At 42.0% G+C, this 18,160-nt stretch overlaps 1 protein-coding gene across 2 annotated transcripts; it reads right to left on the bottom strand.

Moving 5' to 3' along the window:
- Window positions 1-639: 639 nt before the first annotated feature.
- INCENP (inner centromere protein) lies at window positions 640-18,137 on the bottom strand. 2 transcript variants are annotated; one of them, XM_031593294.2, is made up of 17 exons: window positions 17,836-18,137; window positions 17,641-17,754; window positions 16,509-17,290; window positions 14,643-14,694; window positions 14,446-14,479; window positions 11,550-11,628; window positions 11,051-11,102; window positions 10,261-10,378; window positions 10,040-10,174; window positions 7,784-7,893; window positions 7,286-7,406; window positions 6,252-6,374; window positions 5,599-5,771; window positions 5,256-5,346; window positions 4,390-4,503; window positions 3,017-3,176; window positions 640-2,407 (listed from the first exon to the last, which is right to left on the bottom strand). In XM_031593294.2, the coding sequence occupies exons 1-17, from the start codon at window positions 17,970-17,972 to the stop codon at window positions 2,193-2,195; spliced, it is 2,610 nt and encodes an 869-aa protein (XP_031449154.2). In that variant the 5' UTR covers window positions 17,973-18,137; the 3' UTR covers window positions 640-2,192. The 2 variants fall into 2 exon arrangements, with proteins under 2 accessions (XP_031449154.2, XP_031449155.2); XM_031593295.2 differs by lacking the exon at window positions 4,390-4,503.
- Window positions 18,138-18,160: the final 23 nt, after the last annotated feature.

Genomic DNA, 18,160 nt, shown 5'->3' with positions numbered 1-18,160 from the left:
TCACTTCAAAAATACGCCTGTATAATATTTACTGAAATTCAGACTACAAGATCAGCATTCACCAAAGCACTGCCTCCAAAGGAAGCTCATTTCTGGGTCCCATGAGAACCTAGAAACAGACAGCACCATAAAACACTTGCACTTGGAGCTCAGGAAATACTGCCTAAGCAAGCAGGAATCAGAATTAAGAAAAATACCTGAAACCAAGAGCCAAAATAGCTTTCTTAAAACCTTTAGGTTGTAGTTGGCTAGAATTTCTACTTGTGGAGTTTTTGCTTGTTGTTAAATACTAGCACTGTGGTTGAATATTGTGGCTGAAGTTCATGCTCCATGTGATAACAGCAATTCTGAACTTACAGAGAGAGATAGATATATTGTTGTGAATTACCGGAATGTATTTCTGGGAATTCATCATCATACCAAACAGTCTTCTTTCCAGTTCCCAGAAACAAAACAACAGTAAACTGCTCAGCAAATTCTGCAGGTTTATCATGAGTCTTTTCTGCTGTATGAGGAATTTCTTCACAGACAACACGCATTTATCTCAAGGAAACAGTGTAAAATATAACCCAGAAGGACAGGTTCCAAAATACTGTACATTTTTTTTGATAAAAAGCTGTGATGAGTCCAGACAAGAACCAGAGATGACTTAAGTTTTATCAAACTGTCAGACATTCAGATAGCATTCAACTGTTTGTCATTTCAAGCAAGCATTTCTCATTCTAAGATGATAGTACAAAACTCAAACTACTGAACATTTATCAAAGCACAATCATCTCACAGAACACACTCATCAATAGCAAATACAAAACTGATAGATGTTATAAGTATAAATATACATTTTAAAGATATCTATTTGAAGAACAGTTAATACACAAGGAAATATGCAGTTCTCCTTACATGTTACATAATCTCCAGAGTTTTGTTGTTTTTTTTTCAGCGACCAAGCTGTATGTACAGTGCTCTCAGTCTACTGACTAAGGTTGCAGCCATGAACACTCACCAATCTTTAAAAATCAAGCCCCCCCCAAAAAAAAAAGCTTCTGAGGTAAGAATCATATATTTTGCCTACTTTGCAGAAGACAGGCTTCCGCAGCAACCTATAGAAATTAATGTAACTGTTTCCTTGAAAAATGTCACTGCCCTACTGGGACTTCTGCTCTCTCTATACAGAAACTTGTAGACTAGAACACAAAGTGATCTTGGAGCTGAAATTCTGAGCTCGTATTTTGCTGCTATGAGGAAACAGTCTTGATATTGCTTTACTGAACAAGACGTGCAAAGTGAAGGCTTAAAAATAAAACCAGCTTTGATGCTGACTAAGTGAAATAGCTAAGGGGAGAAAAGAGCAAGACAAGGATTAAAGCTAAATAAAAACATCCTTTTAATCCAATCTGCCACAAACACGGAATTTAAATTAGAGAAAAAAATATCCAAACCTTTGTATAATTTATTTGAGAGACTGCTAGAAATACAAAGATTACTTATGCTACTTTGGGTGTTCCTGGAGACATGGTTAACTCCAGAGTCACATCTCTCTCCAACAGCAGAAGAAAGGTCATTAAGATCCTCAGAATATTTCCTCCTGAACTGCAGTAACATCATCATCATCAAAGCTTATGCACATAAATGCATTTGGTATTGATGCAGAGCATACTAATGAAAACAAAACCAAATTATTTTGCAATTTGCAGGAGATGAAGACCATGGCTGCTAATATCTTTATTCTTAAGGACATCAGTAGTGTTTTAGACTTGACTCAAGATGCGTGCAGTGGTCATTAGCTGTACAATATTCTGACTTCAGCCACAGAGAGGCAGGAAAAGCACTGACATACCTCTCCCTACTGCATGCATCAGCTGCCAGGCCTGCTTGGCTGAAGAGAACAATCACATTTGCTTTAGATTACACATTCTCATGACCTGTAAGTCTAAATCTTTGCCAACTTAAAGCTGAAGGAAACAGGAAATGCCCTGTTCAGAAGCAAGATCTCCCCAAAGCCTGCAACTTTGCTCAGTGGTAAAAAAAAAAAAACAAGCCTCCAAAACAGAAAATGCAAGAGACCCAGTCAGAGCTGACATTCATTCAATGCCGGTGCCTAAAGATTTAGGGATACTGAATAGTAACTCTCTTCTCATCTAGAGAGACAAAAATGCATAATATTGCTCCACAGGAGACAGCTACTGTCCACCTCAGTACTTTTTCAGGCTGTATGGCAGACCTAGAACCGATTTGGCACCTGGAAACGGTGGAGAGTTCCACACAGCAGAGCTGGTGCGCTTGAAGTAGCGTGGTTTGCTTTTGTAAAAGATGTCCTCCAACTTGGGGCTTACGATTGTCCCAAAGAGTGCATCAACGTTGGGAGGGTTGTAGTACTGGCGGATTACTGCTTGGCTAAGCTGATTCCCTGGAGAAAGAAAAGATTAGAGAGTTATCATTACTTTCTATCATTGAAATTGCTATGTAGACTGTATGCTGTGTGCCCCTGCTCCCTTTGTTTCTAATCACATCAATATTGCAACATGAGAAACTCCTGTAACATTTGATATTTTAAAGCACTTTGATTATGCCTAAAGCTTCAGCACAGGTTTTTTGGTGGGAGAGAACGTACTGAATTCTGGCCAGGAAGGGACAAGGTTTCTCAGCTGTTCTTCCTACAGGTACAGTCAGTATCCACACTAACTTCTTAGTCTCCCTGGGATAGGCAGAATATCAGAAAATAATGGAAGTATTTCAGAAAGCAGAACAACAGCCAGCTTCTGTAGACTACACGGTCAAGCACACTTCCAGGTGCAATTCAGAGCAGCAATACACAATTCTTCCACTTACACTGGCAAAATGACACTAGCAGCGGTGCTAAGGTGGTTTAAAAGAACGTTATTCCCCAGTGCTGCTCCATAAAGCTCCCAGTTGGCAGAAGAGGCTAAATCTTATAACCACCATTATCCACTGGAACAAAGCTGCATCAGGGATGGCTGGAGGCTTTCAGGACAGATTATAACCTGCTAATACGTACCACTGGCCCAGGCAGGGATGGGTTTGCGAGGCTGGCTTTCATCATCAGTAGAGTCATCACTGTTCAGATCCATTCCATAGTTGTTTGGATTTATCTTGGGGGGCTTTGGCTCTTTATGGTACTGTGGAGTCATCTGGTATGAATTGCAGGCAGGTGAATTCTAGAAGATGAACATATAATCAGATGTTAGATGCAACAGTATTGCTACATTTCCAAGTTGTAATGAGATGCTTGTAGCTTACAGTATCCTGGTACTCCCCCTTGCTGTACTGGATAATTTTGAAACCTAAAATTTGACAATTCTGAAGTTTTAGTCAAAGAACTTCACCCAAATTATAAAGTTTTGACGCTATTTTGACTTTGTACTGCCATCCCTTGTTTAATTAGGCCACTTAATTGGCTAATTATGACATAGCTAAGCTGGTAATATGCTCATCCTAATACAGATAAAACAGTTTCCCTCAAAATAAGGAACTTTAAATAGAGTTGTCACGTCCTCAAATCTGGAGCTAAGTAAGAGATGTCCTGTAAGTACTTTGCAACTTAACACCCAGGCATTTAATATTATTAAACAAAATATTATCTTGCACAGGAAATGACCATCTCAGAATGAACTGTATTATGATTTGTGAAGGAAACAGTAAGACTGAGAAAAATGCAAGTCGAGAAAAAAAAAAACTTGAAACAGTAAATTTCACCAACCACAAAACTTAAGTCACGTCTTAATAAGAGAGACAAGCATCTCTAAAGAGCTAGAAACAGATGTGCTCCCCCCAGCGTGCTTTTTTCATGGCTCTGTATACATTACTGTTAGTTTATATTTTGTTTGTTTTGCATTTAAAGATTAAATTATACAGCTTTGCAAGGAGATAAAGATCCATGCATTTATTTGTCTTTCATGTTTACTGTGTACATTCATCAACATAATCTCACATTTCACTGGTAGTGCAGCACAAATGCAATACTATTCCACATGCTCTGCTGCCATCCTGTGGCTGGTTCCAGTTTTGAGATTAAATACAACTATCTCAGTATATCTGCTGCCTCCAAGGCTCAGTATTTTAAGCAAGTTTAGAGAAGGCAAGATAACATAAACAGCTACTGCCTTATTCTGACAGTTAGAAAAATCCTAGAAAATATTTGCTGCTTCCCTTCCCTCCTTGTCAGTACTCCAAAGTCATTTAAGTACTCAAGGCCACCAGGAGCTGACCTCAGGTAACTAAGGAAAATGTTTACAGCATCCCTTCATTACTGAAAGGGAATTAAAAAAAAAAAAAAGGTAGGTACTGTTGCTCACAGTAACAGCATGCCAGTGCTGGAATCAAAGTTCTCCGATGCGATCCCTTAAAGAAATTTCACCAGAGAGCAGTTACCTCTTTGTTTTCTAGGTGCTGTGTTTGGGCTACATCTTTAGCCTTTTGTTCCTCTGGTAGTTTCTTCTGTTCTTGCTCCTGCCTCTTCATCTCTGCTAGCAACTGCTCTTCCTTCTGGCAAGCCGATGTCAAAAGTGAATTTAAGTTTACCTTATTAACTACTAACCTATGGGGTTAACTCAAGGATCCACAATTTTGACATACAAAAAAAAAAAATCTAAAGATCCCATCCAGAACAAGCCAAAGGAATCTGACCTTACACATTCTTACTGGATGTAAAGGAAACAGAGACTGCTAACTCAAACAGTACTGGGTGAGATAAATCCCACCATGTCTTAGACAAGTTGTACATAGGTTTACCACCTTCATATGAGAACCTTCCTGGGTACATAGGGATCAGCACTAAGGAATTCAGCTACTTGAAGGTAGTAGGATATCTGCTGCCAGTGAACAATGAACAAAGATGCTTGTTTAGTTAATTTATGTGTGAATTATTGTTGCAGAAAAAAATCTCATGAACTCTACAGTCTGTTCTTGTTTTGTCTGAAAGTGTACAAAATAAAATTGGGATGTTGTTTCTGAAAAAAGTCTGGGATCAATTATTTGATATCAAGCAAAGTACAGTACACCTGGGAGAACCAAAGACTTCAGTATGTGTTACAGCAGAATAAGAAGAAAGGACAGATATCTAGACAAGAAGGACACCTTCTGTTCGCACTGAAGTGGACAGAGAAGTGGCTGGACCAAAAGCACTTCAGGTTAGCTCAACATCAAAAGCAGAGTAGTGCTAATCAGGGTTCTTAACTTCATAGCCCAACCACTCCTAACAGTAAGTGGCTGCAGAAGTCAGAGCCACATCTACTTACTTCTTTTTTCTCCGTCTCCTTCTGGAGCTGCTCTTTAGCAGCCAATACCTCCTTCTGCAGACGAGCTGCCTTCTCTTGCTGTTCACGTTGCCTGAGAACCAAGATAATGGACTATTACACTCAAAACTATAAATGTGTATCTTTAATATCCACAGAGACTGCTGCAAACCCCACCTATTCAGGGCACTTCTACTCTGAGCTCAGAACTACTTAACAGTGAAGTAACCCACAATTGTTAGAAGTGCCCAGTGCAAAATAGCTCATCAGTACTTAGGCCTGCATTCCTACCGCTTTTTAAAGGCCCAGCACAGAATTTGGTACATAAATGGATATTTTATCTTACTTTTCTGCCTGAATTCTCTCCTGCTCCTTCTTCCTCTCCAGCTCTCTCTCTGCAGCCAGTTGTTTTTCTCTCTCCTGTTCTGCCTGCCTCTGCTCAGCAATTTTCCTGGCACGTTCCTGCTCCTCTTCTTTCTTCTTCTGCATTAGCTCTTTGTGCCGACGTTCCTCCTCTTCCTGTTAAGCAGAAGGCAACTAATTACTCCCCGTTGTACAAGAATAGGCTCCAAAGAATCAGGATCACCTTATTTGACGTAAGTTTTTGGCATATATCACAGTACAGCAGTGAAACAAAAAGCTACAACCCCAGTGCTTTCATGCATTTCAGCTATTTCTACTTGTATCCTAAATGGCCCAGTAGCCACCATACTCTAATAGACAAGGTTAACTGAGGAATTTAGTACTTGCTAATTTATAAATGAAGGTCCTCAGTAAGAAGCAGAAGATATGCAGGTTACAAACATCACTAGCAGCTCACGGCATAGTGCTGGAAGAAGCACAGTGCTGTGGAGAGCTTTGAAAACAAACAGTCTCTTCACACCAATTTTCACTCGGTTCATCTTAGCATTCCTGCTGCATTCCTTGCTTACAAAGACCACAGCAAACTGCAGCTATTTTAACTGTATGCAGGACAATAAGATGGGCTCCAGCACAAACCTGCTGCAGTGCTTTTTGCTTTCTGGCTTCTTCATCCTGCCTGCGCCGGGCCTCTGCTTCTTCCATTTTCTTGGCAGCTGCTCTCTTTTTTATCTTCTCTTCTGCCAGTCTTTCTTCCCGTACCTAAAGCGCACACAGCTAGATGAATACTTAAGTTTCAGATTGAACAACGTTCTGTGGTGTGAACCACTGTGGCAGTATGTCTTAAAAATACAAAGCTTCCACCCTCGTATGAAATAGACTTCCTTTTTTTGCCACTAGGAGTCGATGAGATCTATGCTCTATTTTAAAAAGGTAATATTTAGTAAAATCTTCTGAGAATCATAGAATGGTGTGGGTTGGAAAGGACCTTTAAGATCATCTAGTTCCAACCCCCTGCAATAGGCAGGGACACTCCCAACTAGACCAGGTTGCTCAAAGTCCCATCCAGCCTGGCCTTCAATGCTTCCAGGGAGAGGGTATTCACAACTACATCCTCTTCTGCATCTGTGCAGGAAGATATAAATTCTATTCTGGAAGTAGAAATCTAATACTAATACTACAAAAGCCGTAAGAATTTATTCTAAGAAGCAGAAAATCAATAAGGCAGATGGAAATACTGAAAGCAGACAAAGGACTGTTATGGTCACATACATAAACCGTCTGAAAATCTCAGATACCAGAAGGGGTGTGGAGAAAGTATGCTTATTTTCACATCTTCATCTGTTAATCAGATCAGAGAACAACTTCAAATAGATAAAATGATTAGGTTGGTTTTATCTATTTGAAGTTGTTTTCCTATCCATTTAATAAATTCCTATTAAACCACATTTAAATTCATAACTCTAGAAAATAAAGTTTTATCTGCCATTTACTGTAACCAAGAAAAAGGGAGTCACTGAGTGCAATGTTTATGGAAACATCTTTATTTAAATGGCCATTCTTTGAATTTTCAGCAGCCTTCATTCCTCTTTCTGGAAGGCACACTCACATAGCATCATCTGCTTCAATATTCATTATTCTCACCAGTAAGATCTGAGTAGGATGCTCCTTACCTTCTCTGTCTTCTCATCAAACAGAGCTAGCTTCTGCTCAATGCGCCTTTTCCTCTCTTCCTCCAATTGCTCTGCCCGTTCCCGAGCTTGCAGCACTTTACGCAGGCGTTCTTCTCGCCTCCTGCAGGACACAGACCAATGTTGTCAGCACAGCCCAGCTAGATGAGTTCCTACCATAGACCTAAAAAAGACTCAAATAAGGCAGACACACATCTAGGGCTGTGTTACAGTCAATGAATTAAGCAAACTGTTTAAAAACTGGCAATATTTTTAAGCTCTAAGGCAGAGAACTTGAAGCAAAAAGCTGAAGAAGCACTCAACTAAAAATGTTAGTTTCTTAATAGCATTTTGGATAGATACTATGAGATCCAATACTGTTTTTACAGCGAGAGCAAACTAACAAGAATTTTTGCTGCCTATGTGGAATCTGCAAGATAAATGGCTTTGATACAGGACCCAACAGGCCCAGTGCAGACGAGACAGAAAGCTTATACTCACAACTTTGCCTCTTCTAGTCGCCGTTTCTTTTCTTCCTCCACTTTTTGTTTTCTTAACTGCTCAGCCTCTTCCTTCTTTTTCAGAGCCTGCAGTTTTTGTCTCTCCTTTTCCTAAGATGAATTGAAATGTGACTATACCATATGACAGAGTTTCTTTCCACCTTAGCCTATCCAGATTGAGGTAAGGACCCAGATATAACACCATGGAAATGCAGCTGCAACCACAATTGTGGGACAGTAATTAAGCCTGAAACAGACCTCAAGTAGACTGTGGTCATGGAGGTCTAGGAATAAATGCAATGGACACAATGCAATAGTGTTAATCCTTGAGAGCATGAGAAGAAGCTGAGACATTAGAACAGAATTATCAGCTCTTAATGTCCAGACAGCTTTCACAGAGTTTGCAGACAGACAACACTGTGATTTAACTGGTAAAGAGAACCAAAAAAGCAGTGCTAATGCTTGGCAACAATATTAACTTCCTGCAGCAAGTGATGGGGACAGATGGTACTCTAGGAAACACGTTGCTTACTTCAGCTCAGAGCTCTCACTGGCTTCTTTGCTTCCCACAAAGCTTTATCTCTTGGTAAACCACCACCATTTAAACAGAGTGCTTGCAGCTTGTTTGCAACCACATTTGCAGCACAGTTGGCCCCATACATCACCTACCCAGAAATACAGGGGATTTTTCCCATTTTACTAAACAATCCAGTTAACTCAACCTGAAGTATGCTGTCACTTACAAGAGCAAGAGCCAACCACCACTACAATCATAGCAAAAACATTAAGATAAACTAATTTAATACCAGATTGTATACTGCAAATGCCTAATTATGATACCTCTAGCCTCAGTTCAAGTACCATACTGAAAAACAGGGTCAAATATTCAAGCGATTGGAGTTCAGCATGAAGTAATAACCATGTTGAGACTGGTAGTTATTAGTCTCCAACCGAAGAATTTAAAATTGACAGATGTATCTTACTATTCTTGTGTTACTTAGTTGTGTTTAGTCCCCATATGGAAAAAGTCCTAAGGTGGAAGTTGCCTGCACTGGAACAAAACCTGAAACAAAACTTCCAACAAAATCACAGCAACAAAGGATCTACTAAGAAGACACTTTTCTGATCACATCAGCTCCCTTGCCAACACAAACACTAATGACAGCAGGAACACCAGTGAGATAAAAGGCTGAATATTTTACTAATTAATAACGATAGGCTTCTGATACAAGACTCTCTAAGCATCACAACCATGAGAGCTTTAAGCAACACATGGAAGTTTAGATGTTAGGTTGCCAAGATATAAGACAGGCACAAGAAAATCAGTTTCTGCAGTATGCCCTCCTCTCCCTCTCTAGCTTTCCTGAAACTAAAAACAAGCCCTAGAACTACCTTATTTTGGAAGCAAGTTATTGAGTATAAGTAGTAGGAGCAATCTGTGCTTGCCATGCTAGTTTCTAGATCATCTCTAAGCGCATCAGTGAAGCTTTGCTCCTGTCCTTGCTAATGCTGCTAGAGTGCCCAAACAGTTCTACAGAAATAGAACACAGGAAACCAACTCTGTCTGAAAATGGAGAATCAGAACGTCTTAAGTCCTCTCAAAATCATTCTATTTGGCATGCAGGAGCTTCTCCTATTGATGCTGTAAGCTTCACAGTGGTAATGCACAGTTAACGGCATCCACCTGCAAACAGGAAGAGCATGCAATCCATCTCTGCTAATAGCTGGTTGCTGCAATTACATTCCCTTGATATTTGTGCTGTATCTTGTGTAGATACCAGCATTGTCTCGCTGACACAGCAGTCTTCGATTCAAGATAGGCTCATGTTTCTTCCTACAAGGAGCCCAAAGATCTGATAAACCTCAGAATATCAGCAGCTTAGATTTAAGAGGGACTTGCTAATATCTCACTCATCAGAAGAGTCCCAGAAGTGAAACATAGGATCTACAGGCTTCAATTATATGCACTGAAACTGCAGTATTCAAAATCCTCTTGGAAATAACTGGGAAATGAAAACCACTTTCTCTTCCCCTTTTAGTTGCTAAAACCACAGAGAAATGCTATAGAAATAAAGATTAGAGTCTGAGTTAGAAGTCTTCAGGAAGAAGAGTACTCACAAGTTTACTTAGTTTATCTAAAAAGGAAACTTGAAATTGTTCCTTAGTTTAATGTGGGTTGGAAAGTTTGTTTTGCTCTGTGCTTTAATCTAGACACTCTTTAGACCATCTTCTAGTAGCTATGACAGTCGTGTCTTACCTTGGGATCATGTTGGAGAGGAGTGTTGTACTTGATAAAAGACTTTATTACTCCATTTCTCCCCACAGAGGTTGGGGTCATTAAGAGCTGATTCTTTTGCACAGTGTGCAAAAATGTTTTGAAAGGACGTACAACCTAGGAGAATAACAAAAAAATTATGCATAGGAGCCTCAGTAAGAAACAGTTCCTGCTGAAGTACATCAGGGTTAAAAGAATTTTACTTTGCTAGCTGGACATGGAGGGGATGGAGTCTTTTTTCTCTGAGGAGAAAGCCCCCCATCTTCTGCTTGCTGGGTGTCATAGCGTTGATCCACAGCTCTTTTGTAACTTGTCTTTCTCCTGTGAGAAAAAAAATGCAACTTATCACACACTGCAAACACCTGTTTGTCTCAAATTCAAGTTTTTTTTTAATGTCATAAAACTGCCCTAGATTAAAAGGTGGAGTATATTCAAATAGTTATCCAGTAAAAATTCCTAATGTGATAGAAGATAAAAAATAAATCATCTTTTTGTAGAGAGAGAGAAAACTTATTACAAAAGTTTCATATTTACAAGTTGCTGAAGCCATTCGTAATGCAACAGAAAGTACAATAAGACAACAGAGCAGCAAGGTCCCAGGCCACAGCAAGTGAGAATCCACTCAGATGTCACAAAAGCAGGCAAAGAAATAAGAGAAAGAAATTGCTTACTTTCAGAAGGCTTGGAAGGCCCTCAGTTAAGCAGGGATCTCCAGATGATATCCCCTTGCCTCCACTGCCAACCCTTAAATGAGGTCTGGGAAGGGGTGGATCCTGACTCCACCTCTTCCAGTCACTCAGGTGCATTCCATGTACCTGAACTCCCCTGGGTTGGTCCTGCCTTCCCACCAGGTGCTCAATCACTGGTTCAAACCATGACTTAGCATTGCCACTACACCATTTAACAGTGTTTGTGTTGAACTTACTTTGAACAAGAGACTGGATTACAGATCACCACAAGCACTTTCCAATCTAAATGATTCTATGAATATACCTGGCACTTTGGGGTGGTTCCTGGGTCTTCTCACTCTTACTTAAGTCGCGTTCTGAAAGAAAAAGCATTAAACAGTTAGTTCTGGCCGAAAAATCCCTTCTGAGACAGCTTTGAAAGCAGATAATAGATTTAACAGCTCTCTCCAGGCAAAATTGGAAGAAAAATAAAAAAACACCTGCCATGCATTTCACATATCAAGGCCTTGCCTGCTTTCAAAAATAACCAGTGTCATACAAACCTAGAAATACAAAATAAAGGTTCTCTCTCAACCTGAGAACACATGACTTGATATCTTCATTACATCACAGACCACTTCCATGCACTTCCCAGGGTGGAAAATAACAGTTAAGAAACTCTGTGCCGGACTTGTCAATCTCTTGAAACAAATCCTTGTCTTCCAAATTGGGCTTTCAAATTGACTAGCCAGTCTTTCAAGCCTTCTAGTCTCCCAGAGTCATAACTATTTAAAATAGTGCCATGGAAAGCCTCTGGAAGTTACCGTTGTTGCTTGTCTCCTGCTGTTGTTCATTTCTGTTGACAGTCTGAGAGCGAAGTGACATCCGCAGGCCTTGGAAATCCTGTAGGAAAAACAAATAGGTTTCAATGCAATTCTTGCACAGGAATAACAATCTATTCATAAAATCACAGAATCATTAAGGTTGGAGAAGATCTCTAAGATATCTATTTAGTCCAAACATCCACCTACCACCAACATTGCCCGCTAACCCATGTCCCTCAGTACTACACGTATACATTTCTTGAACACCTCCAGGGACAGTGACACAGCCACCTTCCTGGGCAGCCTGTGCCAGTGCATCACCACTCTTTCAGAGAAGTTCTTCCTGATATCCAACCTGAACCTCCAACTCAGGCAACTTGAGGCCATTCCCTTTCATCCTATTGCTAGTTGCTACGTGGGAGAAGAGGCCGACCTCTATTTCACCACAACCTCCAGTCAGCTTATGGAGGGCAATAAGGCCTCCCCTGAACCTCCTCTCCTCCAGAGGAAACAATCCCAGTTGCCTCAGCTGCTCCTCATAAGACTTGCGTTCTGGTCTCCTCACCAATTTCATTACCATTCCCTGGACCCTGAAATCATGTCATACCAGCACAGACCCTGCCTGAAATATAACCAGGGAGTACTACTACAAAGTATTGGTACCAGCACCTAGAGTGAAGTCCTAACCACCAGCTATGAAAAATATAGCTTTGGATGCCATCTTGGAAAATTCCTTGATGTTATCAGCAGAAGCACAGATGTTAATGCACAGTGTGAATATCAGCAATGGGGTATTGACTACTTAAACTGAACAAACTGAGCCTATTAAGGACAAAAGCATTCCCAGTTTGAAATCTGTTTATGCTTACTGGAGTTCTGGCAAAGAATCAGACAATGCTCATTCTACTTAGCAATGCTGAAAGATTAAGATAGCAAAAACCAAACAGCTATTTCCTAGATTTATGTATTTCCATTATGAATATCATACACACTGCTGTCTGCCTTTCTAGGCGTTACAGATACTCATTTACTTCTGGTGTGATAATGGTGTAATATGTCTGTGAGAACAGGTAATGGCATTCAAAATCTACACTGTAACTAGCAATACAAACATTAATTCCACTCCTCAAATCTACCTTGGCTAACAGGTAGGCTATCAGGGAAGAAAAAGTTAAAATGAAGCCTGGAAGCTTTATATTCAGCAAGTGCTTCTTTAGTTTCATCCTAAGGCTAGGTATAGGAAGCATCTGGTGGGCCAGCAGAAGCACACAGATCTGATTAATCTGAGAGCAGAACTGAGAAAAATCTGATCTCTAAGTAACAGCATGTATAAAGGTATTATCTTTGACTATAGGAGCACGTAAAGACATTTTCTTTTCTGCAAAGAGTGCTGAGTATTGATGTTTTTATGCTGCTTACAGCTCACAAAGAAGACTGCCAGGAACCGAACCATATTTGATCTGCTAAGAAAACTTAGACAGATAGGATAAGGTAACCTGGTGACAGCTTAAGAATGGAACAATGTAGCAGTTGGACCAATCAATACAATGGGAAAGGCATTACAACAGAGATGTGATGACGGAAGCACCAGCACAGTTAGAAAGGTGCTATAAAGGAAGGGAAGAAGATTGCTCACCTGTATCAAAAGATTCCAGGTTCACAGGGGAAGGCTTCACCAAGGAGGGATCTCCAACCAGAGACCCTTCCCCAGTGGCAACCAGCCTTTAAATGAGGTCTAAGAGAGGTGCAGCCTCTCTCAGCTGTCACACAGCTGAATTGCCTTCACCTGTGCTCCCAGGGCTGACTGGGTCGTTTCCTCAGGAGCTCAATCAGTGGTTCAGGCTGTGACACAACAGTTCCCATACAAAGGGGTTACAAAATCCCACTCTTGTCAGCAGTAGTGTAAAATAAAACAGGAGGATTAAGAATAGATCAACTACAAATACAATCTAGTCATATAGTGTAAGTTCATCAGGGTAGAGAAGCAAAAGATACAGATACTCCACTCGCAGCTCTGCAAAGCAGTCAGTTCATTTTTTTCTTCTTCATATTTCCACTGTAACCTTTTTCCACAACTGAAACTCAGACAAGCTAAAATCCATAGGCACTACAAGAACTGAATTTACTTGAACTTTTGCAGATCTACTGAAAAGTACATGCATAAAAGCATGTGTAAGTCTATCCTTGCTTACAGAAGTTCTAACGCCACAGAGCTCCACCATTAATTCAGCCTTTGCCTATTGAAAATGATTCTCAACAAAACACTGACATAATCCTGGGATTTCTTCCTCTAAGGCAGTGTGAACTGAGGAGGGATATGTTTTGACCTGAATGATATTTACGAATTTCTGTCGTTGTCTTAAGACGAACTGACAACCTTTCAGTAATCTGTAGGACTAGCGAAAAGGTCAAAAGCGCTTTAAAAATACAGAAATAGCAGTAGTGTACCAACTCTGCCCCACTAAAAAAACTTTTCTGAATTATAAGTTTATTTAACAGTCTGATATGAATTCAGGATTGAACTCTCATAAAAATAAATTTCCAAACTAGCCTTGGCTTGGAAGCATCCAAGCTTGTAACACCACATAGAAATAAGCTTCAAGTCACATGTACTCATTCTCCAAGCAAAAACTTCACTTTTTAATTTTGACAATTCTGAAAGACTCTGATCAAAACAAAATCAGACTTTTCTGCAGTCTGTTCATATAAGCTATGTATAGGGTCATGCATGTGGCTGAGCTGAATGCCCTATGTCTTCTTTATTCAAGTGGTCTGAATCTGACTGTATGTGGTCAGAACTCCCCGATTTCCCAGCAACATATGAGAGATACATTCAACATATTTTGTAATGAGTTCACACAAAGAGAAATGCTTTTAAATCCTTGTCAAAACTTACCAGCTTTGGAGGGGTACGAGGTACAGGAGGAGGTCTAGAAAAAAAATTAGAAAGGTAGCTACATTTAATAACATTGAGGAAACTATGAAATGACTTGTTATCCACAAGCATTTTATATCAAGAATTCAACTGGAGGAGAAAAAAAAAAAAACAAGCATGATATTAAGGATAAAAAATTATCTTGGAAGTAGTCTCACCCAGTGTTGACAACTGTTTCTTCATCTTCTGGCACCTCTTCAGAACCCGAGCCTAGAGGAAAAGAAAAAAGGGTGCCAAAACTATAATGTAAGGCACAAGCCAAGATTCTTTGCAAGATTCTCTCAAGACTTGTCTGCTCTGCCTCCTGGGTTGCCTCCTGCAATTCAAATGCATGCCACTACAAGCAAAGGCAGCTTAATATACCCAAGTAGCACTAGAAAAAAAACATTGCCCACAATTTTAATATAAGAAAATTGTTTTCAATTGCAGATGAGTTAAAAGTGATATTCAATGTGTTTACATTAAGAGTGGCTAGGCTTGGGCCCAGATTCATCTTGCAGGGCCACATTCAGATACTAGCAGTAGCAAAACCAGCATTATTTATAGTCACATGCTGTGACTGTAATACATTCCAGCTAGCTCAATGGTAGCTAGCTTTTAAGAACCAACACAGGCTGGAAACTGCTGTTAATAATTAATAAGATGGATATGCCACCTCAGACTGAGGGGGATAAATGCAGACAGACACTGCGTAAGTATGAAGTCTGCTCCTAAATTTCTACCCCAGTGTTATCAAAGGAAACGCAAACACGTGCTGGATACACAAGACATGATCCATCAAAGACATGGTGGATACCATGCAGTCAGTTAATACCTATGCAGTGTGGTCAGATATTAAGCTCAAGTGGAGCTGCCTGAAGCACCTCAGTTTCTCTCCTTACACTTGGAAATTTTGACTGGGCAAAAGATCCGTCAAGTCAATCAGTGCAGAGGAGAGAAATGAAGTCCTCTTTAAGGTTCCCAGGTAATCCAGATCCAGACAACACAGACCAATCATTTAAACTGGGGAGAAAAAGCTGCTTCAGTGTCCCTTCAAAGATAGTGTGTCAGGGACCTAAAGGCCCCTGTCTGAACAACGATCCTGGGATAGAACAAAATATTCTGACAGTTTTAAGGGAAGTGATCTTGTTTTGTAGTAAGTGCCGACCCTGGTAATTTACCTTGCTTTGCAAGAGCTTGTTTTGCAAGCAGGTGTTCATCCTTCACAGAAACCCACTTGTATTGCAAACTAAGCTTAGAAGATTGTTTTAATAAATTTACAAAGATCAGTCTCAAAATTCCTTCTCAAAGGAGGGGTTCCAGAAGAGATTATTTCTAAAAATCAGCTAATTCACAATAGCTACCTTGTTTTCTTTAAAACAAGACGGAGCCCAAACTCCTCCTAAAAGACTACTAGCAACAAAAAAACCCATTTGCCAGATGCCACTTTAAGTTTGCCAGCTATCACCACAGAAACTCAGATGTTAATCATGTTCTCTCACATGAAATACAAGGCAGAATCTGTAGGCTATAACCCATCAATTAACAATTACCTAGGTTCCTCCGTTCACAGAGGTATCCAGAAAGTCAGTTAGAACACTGGCGTTTAATGAAAGGTTGCCTAAACTAGAAAGATCTAAGATCTGGCTAAGCTGCTGCACCCAAACTAAAGAACTAGCTCCACTAACATGACCTTTCTTCAGAAGCTGTGTACAATTGCACAAGATACTGCAAGGAGTTTGCATTAAGAACAGCCACTGACTGATCACCTCTCTTACATTATTCCAAGTAGGCAAGCATATCTTGTTCAGCTGAGGGTCAAGCTCATCAAGCTCACACAGTGCTTTTGATTCTCTGTTCTCTAGGTTGGCTTACCCATCTCTATTAACTTTTCCAGGTACAGAACCTAACCACTCAGGGTGGTTGGCCACTGTGTAGATTCCTGCCCATTGCAAACACCAGTCCCATGGTCTCGTGCAAGTAATACGTTGGCAAAATGAGCAAAAAACAGTGCAAAGCACATATGCAGTAACGTTCAAACTTACCATTCACGGAACTGGAGGACACAGATAACTTCTGGGGCGCCTTACGCTTGATCACTGTCCTGGCGATAGATTTCCGAATAGTGCTTTCCCTCTTGCGGGCTAGTGAGTATTTCTCTGCCAGTGAGGTTCTACGAATCGTGGAAGGTTTGCCCATCAAACTTCTGCGCACAGAGCGACGGCTTAGCCTAGAACCTGTAGGAGTTTCTGGGCTATCTGTTGTACGCTGAGGTTCTTTATCATCCCTCTCATTATGCTTTTGCATCTGAGCAGAGTCATCTACCTCTTCCAGCCCAGGCTCTTCACTTAAAACAACTGTAGTATCAGCTGCGTTTGCTGTCTTCTTAAATGCACTCTTGTTCTTTCCTGAGCCTTTTGCCTCTGGGGTATGAGGGACTATGAGCTCAGATGCAGCAGGCAAAGGCTGTGACTCTGCGGTACTGTTCTCCTTGGGAGACTTGTCATCGGAGCTCAGCGGGAGGTTCGTGGAGTGATTCTCTGCTGGTTCAGATGCACACTTCTGGAACTGAAACTCAGCACTAACGCGATCACAGACACTGATTTCTACTACGGGAACTACTCTTTCTCCTAGATGTTCAGGAAGGACCTCTGAGCGGTCGGCAGGCGCTGCAACCTGGGATCCTGTCAACTGCTGAGAGACAGTTTGGCTTGAAAGATCTTGGGCCTCGGTGCTGAGTGGTGCTGCGTCTTCTTTATTTTGGAGTCGCTGAGAACATCGTTTGGAGGACACTGCTTTGAGGTTGTTAGTCCTCCTTCTAGATAATCTAACAACAGAGATGGCACGTTAGCACAGAGCTGGATTCAGCAACAGCCCAGAACCACGGAAGCAGCCCCCGGCAGATCGGAAAGCCGCGGCATAAAGCAAACAGGAGACATAAAACGGCCGCGAGGGCCAATTACCAACTCGCAGGCAGGGCGCGCTTTCATCTGGGCACCTCCGCGCTATGGCGCGCTCCAGCCGCTAGGCTACGAGCGCCCCGAGCCAGCGCACAGGCAGGCCTTTAACAGCAGCGCGGCGGGGGCCGCCGCAGCGGGACCCCAGCTCTCGGAACGGCCCACAGCACGACGGCCCCGCGACAGGGCGTCCCGCCACACGGCCGGGCCCGCGGCCTACCTTCTCCTGCCCAGCTCCAGGCTCTCGCCCCGCAGCGCGGACGGCCGCTTCCTCCTCTTCCGGTTCTTCTGCGACGGCGTCTTGGGCATCAGCTCCGGCTGGTCGCTGTAGTGGCTGCGGGCGGGGGCACAACTCAGCGCGGGGCCGTCGGTTGGGAGCGGAGGGGAGCGCGGCGGGGGGAGCGGGGACGGTTACCTGCCGAACATCCTGGCCGCCTCCTCGTGGATCTCTTCCAGCCACACCATGTCGACGTCGTCCACCTGCCGCAGGAGCTCCGCCAGCCGCTGGTTGCACGCCGCGGGCAGCCGCGCCAGGCCCGCTGCCATCGCCATCGCTCCGGCTTACCTCAGCCCCAACCGCCCCCCGCGCGCACAGCCCGGCCTTCACGCCGCTCCCCTGGCTGCCGCCGCCGCGCGCGCAGCAGCTCTACCCGCCTGGAATTCAAACCTAACGCTCGCCTCCCACTCTGCCATCGTGACGGCCGCGCTGGCCTATCGCCGCCGCGCTCCCCGCCGCCCGC

The sequence above is a fragment of the Phasianus colchicus genome, chromosome 5 (genome assembly GCF_987193195.1).
Source record: "Phasianus colchicus chromosome 5, bPhaCol1.hap1.1, whole genome shotgun sequence".
NCBI classification, from domain to species: Eukaryota; Metazoa; Chordata; class Aves; order Galliformes; family Phasianidae; genus Phasianus; species Phasianus colchicus.
The sequence above is the reverse complement of the archived record's forward strand: the minus strand, read 5'-3'. Positions and strand labels throughout refer to the sequence as shown.